Raw genomic sequence first — 5979 nt, 5'->3', positions numbered from 1 at the left:
CTGTGAGGACCACACAACCTTGGTCACTATTTAGCTTATATCCATATTTACTTACGAAGCTTTGCTCACACAGGTAATATAGAGAGAAAAAATTATAATAAAACTTAATCTTTTTTCTTCTATAACCTAATGACTTTGATTGTTTTCTTAAATATCAAACAATAATTACTTAAACCAGATTAAATTACCTATATTTTTGTATTTTGTAATTTTTTTCATCCCAGGCATTGTTTGAGAGCATCTACTCTTAATCCAATGCTGTTCGGTCAAGAAGGGACTAGAAAGGGATCTCAGTGCTATATTTTATAGAAGTTCTGAAAATTTGTTTATTTATGTTTTTTAGGGTTCTGATCATGAATTTCAACTTTGATACTCCAAAAGTTTAAATAAAAAAATGTTTTTTTGATTTTTAGTTATAATTTAAAAACTATGCATTATTCGAATAACTTCTATTATATTAAATTAGCAAAGAGTAAATTACCTTAAATTTTCTCTTGAGACTCCTTTTCTGGTCCATATTAAGCTATACTACATCCTATCATATAATTTCAACTGTGACGTTTGAATAATATATAGTTTCCAAGTTATGAGTAAAAAAGTTTTTTTTTTTTAAGAATATATTAATTGATTTGATTTCTTTCTTCCTTTTTTTTTTTTTTAATCTCTACAATTCACAAATTTTCTGTAATGAAAAAATAAGTGTTTTTGGGCCCACCTTAGTGTATAGCATACACCAGCAGTTTCCAAAATTTTGCAACACCCTTATTATGCTTAAAAAAAGTGTGGTTTAATAGTAGTTGTATTTATATATTATTGATTATTTTAAAAAATAAAGTAAAAACTTTTTTAAATTACTTTTTAATTTTTTTTAGATATATTCTCAAAATATGCCACACAAAATGGATTCAGCCCGATGGATTGTACAGATATGGTAATAGGAACTGCCAGAGGAAATGCTTTTCGAATATGGGATTATTATACCAGAGATATGTAAGTGACTATCATATTTATTAGAAATTAATATTAAGGATAATTAAGTTAAATTCAAAGTATTTCAACTTTATTAATTTTTTGGTAGATTAATTAGAAAATATAACTTCATTTGATATACATATATCTTTTTCTCCTACTTGGGAAAGGTGAGTTATTGAATTAATACTTCTTCCTACTTTTTAACCACTATCGCACTAGTGGCCTCCTCACTTCAACATTTCTCAAAGCTGCAAATCTTTATTTAACATATTCAGTATGGAGTGACTCACTAGTGGGTCGCCTTTATTGTTACTTGTATGACAAATCTTACTTAGTGCATAAAGATGCTTCTCATTTAACCAAAACCATTATAAATAAATTCATAGAAAAAGTATATTCTCTAATGATCCTAATTGATAAATAGATTAGATTAGATGTTATGATTAGGACATTTTTTCTGTCTATCATTGCTATATTAATAAAACAGGAATACAAAAATAATAAAAAGGTTATAAAAACAAAATGTATGAGTCATAATAAGTATTAAAATTTGATTATGAATTTCTAAACATTATTTATTTATTACTACAGGCAATCCTGAGAAAAGGTTGTATTATTTTATCAACTATATGTTATATTTTCCTTCTGTTTGGTATTATAAACCATATCTTTTAATATAACTGTTATTAATCTATTTTATATTGATGTGAAATAACACTAGCTGGAATAACATACAACTATCCAAATATTTTCCTTTTATTGTGGTAATGGTAGCCAAAACTTATAAATTTCCATATAATATTTAAATAATTTATCTATTTTAAGTGAACATTTTACAATGTAGTAATATTAAGTAAGGTAGTAGTAAGGCTCTAAAAAATCACCAATTTTTTTTTCTTCCTCTTTTTACTATATGACATAATTATACTGTTTCTAGTCTTTTAGATAAAAAAATGAACTCCTTTGAATTAAAAAATCAAAAACTCAAATGATTTAATTTAAATTGAGCTTTAAAGATACAGATACAATGTTGTTTGTATTAACAAAAATCTTAAATAAATAAATAGTAAAAGATGATTTAAATTTTTTTCCTTCTATTTCTGTCATGTCCAGGTCAACACCAAAACTTGATACTTATTGGGGTGGAAAAAATGACTTGACAGCAGCAATGGGTTTTGAAAAGGATGGTGTTACAACTATAGTTTTTAGAAAAAAATTAAAAGGTAATTTATATATACATCAGTGAGAATATATTTTAGATTTGCTTTTCAATCAAATAATTAAAATTGAATGCATAATTTGAGAGTCAAATTGTTTATAACAAGTCATAATTACTAAATTCTGAATATTTTAAGACAAAATAATCTTCATTGTTTGTTGTAATATATATGTAGACAACTTTAACTATTTTATCTTTACTAAAACTAAGAATGTCACCTCTTTAAAATTAATATCTGTCTTTTTTTTTATTCATGATAAATTGCAGAAGTTTTTAATTAATTTGAACAATATTATTTAATTATTCTTCATACTTAATTTCCATAGTATCTATATTTTTCCTTTACTAGTTTTTATTTACTACAATATATTTATTTACCTTATCATTGATTAGTTGCTAAATAACTAATTCCTTTAAAAACATATTTAGCTTCTAATAACTAAATGAATAATACACGATAAATAACTAAATATCTTAACCAATTATTTTAAATGTATAATTTTGAATTAATTATTTCTTTACTTTTATTTATTATCTTAATTTCTTTTACTTGATTTACAGCAACTGAGATGACTGATCACTCAATAGAAAATTCATTAATGCATGTTATTTGGGCCAAAGGACAAGATAATCATGATCCTAAATTATCAGGATCAGACCAAGCTGATACTCCAATGAAAGAATTTTATAATGAAGATGAACTAAAATATCATGGGCTAGGAGGTCAAAGAGGTGTTGCATCAATTAATTTTTTTGGTAAGTTAATTTTTAAAGTTAAAATTTTTATTGTTTATTAGTTTAAATAAAATCTCAGAGCTTTACTTGAGGATTTGGTTATGAGGGAAGAGGTAGAATCAAGGCTAGTGAGATGAAATGCAATGTGAAGGAAATGCCATGTTTTGTCAGTATATTTAGTAAGGTTAACAACTGTTTTATAACTAAAATAGGTTTTGAGTATCTTAGCAGTATAGCTTTTTTCAAAATAACCTTAACAGTTTTTGTGATGTATGTGTATGTGACTGTAAATATTTTATTCTACATGGAATTAATCACTTTTACTTTTTAAAATTTATTATCATTAATAAGTTTTATTACTTAAAATTTATTGAGTGGCAAAGGTTAGTTTTTGGAATAGGAGCAGGAGGGAAGTCTTAAAAAAATTCGGGGAAGAAGTGGAATGATGAGGTAGTTTGTTATTGGATGTGATGTTTCTAATCCTGATTATCCTATCATCAACCATTATTTTTTTTAATTAATTTTTTTATGTTGAATAATATATTTTTCATGACTTGGAACATTTTAGTGGCAAGTACTACATTAATAGTTACAAAGTTTATTCTTAAACTTATAAAAAACTAAAATATTTTTAACACTAGGTGGATATCAATGAAAGAAATATATCCAAACTAAGTTTGCTTCATTACTTAGTTTAAATTTACTGGAGTTTATGTTCAAATGTATAATATTTAATTAGTAAATCTCTTCAGAATTTTTTTGTTTTTTTTCATCTACTGTTACAACTTTTTATGAAGTTTTCTGGTAAATGTTAACTAAGTGCAATACTACATCAAAATTTAAGAGTAACTTATATTTCCAGAACAAGCAGAAGTTTCATCAGCAAATCAAGGGGAAACTACAACAACTTTAAGTTTTTGTCAAGGAGAGTGGTCTTATCCCAAAAATTGTGATCTTAAAAAGCGAGAATGTGAATACCATGCAACTTGGCATTACATTTCCAGTAAAGGACATATTCAGTTTTCAATATCCACGACAAACACCCAACTTTGGACAGGAATTGCTTTTTCAAAGGATCACAAAATGGTAAATCTAATCACATTGTGAAATATGTTAATATGTTACTTTATATACCTCATTTGGTTGCAAATATATTTATTATTAGGAGCCCTCTTTTTTGTTTTTTGTTTGTTCTCACTCTTTACTTAAAAATGGCAGTAATTATTTTCTACATAACAATGATAATTAAATTAGGAAGAAAGTTACACACATTTTGTTCAATATATTTATCACTTCCTTGAAATTTCACGTTTCATTTTTATTCTACTTCATGATAGAAAAAAAAGTTCATTACCGCTACCCCCAAGAAAGGGTATGAGATCATTAGCAGCAGATCTATACCTTGGGGGTCCTTGGGAAATGTATTATTTAGGGGACTTCGTTGGTTAGGGTGTGTGCTGCCAGAGGTTTTGGGAGGCATGAAATATTCCCCCAGAGGAATGTTGAGTCCGAAAGGCCCCCTAAAACTATAAATCCGTCCGTAATGTATAACTTATCTATTTAATTTCTCTAAAACACAGCAATGAGTTCATTAAATGATAAGTAAGTACTGTTTCTTGAACAAAGTTATACAAGAAGGTTGTCTGAACAGAATGTTTTATTCTCTTATTTGATATTATTACTATATTTTGATAGAGAAGCTTTATTTATATATATAGTAATAATATCATACAACATTCTGTTCAAACTACCTTCTTGTATAACTTTGGTCAAAGAGCAGTACTTACCTCATACATACCATTTCTTACAATTTATCTTGCTATACCAAAAAGAGATGTGAGAGTATCTGTGTACACAAAGAAGAATATTTTACATTGGGTTATTACAATTATTATGGATGTGAATAAGTGTTAGGTTGTAAAGATCACTAGACTGTGGTGGTTAGGACAATTGCTAAAAAAAATATATCAAAGTTTGAGGACAGAGAATAAGAGTCCAGCTTAGTAAGGTTGATGGTGCACTATCAAACATCAGAAAAATTTTATGTTTCCACAATAGGATGATGGCTGACTGGACTGACTTGATCAAACGATGCAAAGATTCATCATTTATAAATAATAAATGGATGTGAATAGGTGGGTTAGTGAGGAAAAGGAAATTAAGTAAGGATGAGAATTAAGGTGAGCTTTGGCTTTGATGTGGATGGTCTTGATCTCCCATGAATTGAGCTACAGCTCTTTGTTCATTATTCACTGATTAATCCCATTTATATTGCTTAACAGTTTGTGGATCACCTCAATCACTATAGGGAATTTATAAGATTAAAAAGCCATGAAGAACAAAATAAATGCAATTTTAAAAACATATGATACGTTTTTGGTCTTAAAAACATGAAAATATATTAAAAGTATTTTCATTAGACTTATTAAAGTTTTTCTGTGGCTTTGAATCAAGGAAGGCACTTATTAACTGAAGACTTCTGTATTTTATCTGTACTTGTTTTGCAGATAAACTGAAATATCATATTTTATTAGCTTAAGAAAGCACAGTAAATCTATATTTTTAATTCTAAACATTTAACTAGAGTTATAATTTATTTTTAAATCAAATCAAATCTACAAATAATGAATAATAAATACAAAAAAGAAAATAATGAATTCAATATTTCAATACAGGCACAAACAGACGCTATCATTGGTTGGGTTGATAAATCTGGAAGGCCTTTCATGATGGATACATGGATTGTTGGACAAACTGCACCATTTCTTGATGAATCTCAGGATATATTTAATATTACTGGTAAAATTAATGATGGTGTAACAACTCTCACATTTTTAAGAAAAAGAGATACAGGAGATACTAAGAAGGTATATATTTATATTATTAAATATGTTATCATTGTTTTTAACTACCTTATTTTTAAAATGTTATAGTGATACATTTCTCTGGTAACATTGTCCATATAGAAAATATGTGGTTTTCAGTAATAATCGGGAGTTTTATTACACATTTCAATATTCAATTTGTATAAGATATGAATTATATATATACAT

The 5979-nt window shown here is 26.7% G+C and overlaps 1 protein-coding gene across 1 annotated transcript in view; it reads left to right on the top strand.

Annotated features, from left to right (window-relative positions):
* LOC106679441 (uncharacterized) overlaps positions 1-5979 on the top strand; it is a 227326-nt gene that overhangs the window by 209313 nt on the left and 12034 nt on the right. Inside the window, exons 10-14 of the mRNA XM_067046665.1 lie at positions 873-990; positions 2086-2195; positions 2753-2947; positions 3789-4012; positions 5602-5793. Of these exons, the coding sequence (XP_066902766.1) occupies positions 873-990; positions 2086-2195; positions 2753-2947; positions 3789-4012; positions 5602-5793 (839 nt within the window). The remainder of the gene's footprint in view (positions 1-872; positions 991-2085; positions 2196-2752; positions 2948-3788; positions 4013-5601; positions 5794-5979) is intronic.

The sequence above is a fragment of the Halyomorpha halys genome, unplaced genomic scaffold, assembly GCF_000696795.3.
Source record: "Halyomorpha halys isolate HHAL.00 unplaced genomic scaffold, Hhal_1.1 Scaffold203.1, whole genome shotgun sequence".
NCBI lineage: Eukaryota > Metazoa > Arthropoda > Insecta > Hemiptera > Pentatomidae > Halyomorpha > Halyomorpha halys.
This window is presented reverse-complemented; position numbering and strand designations above follow the sequence as displayed.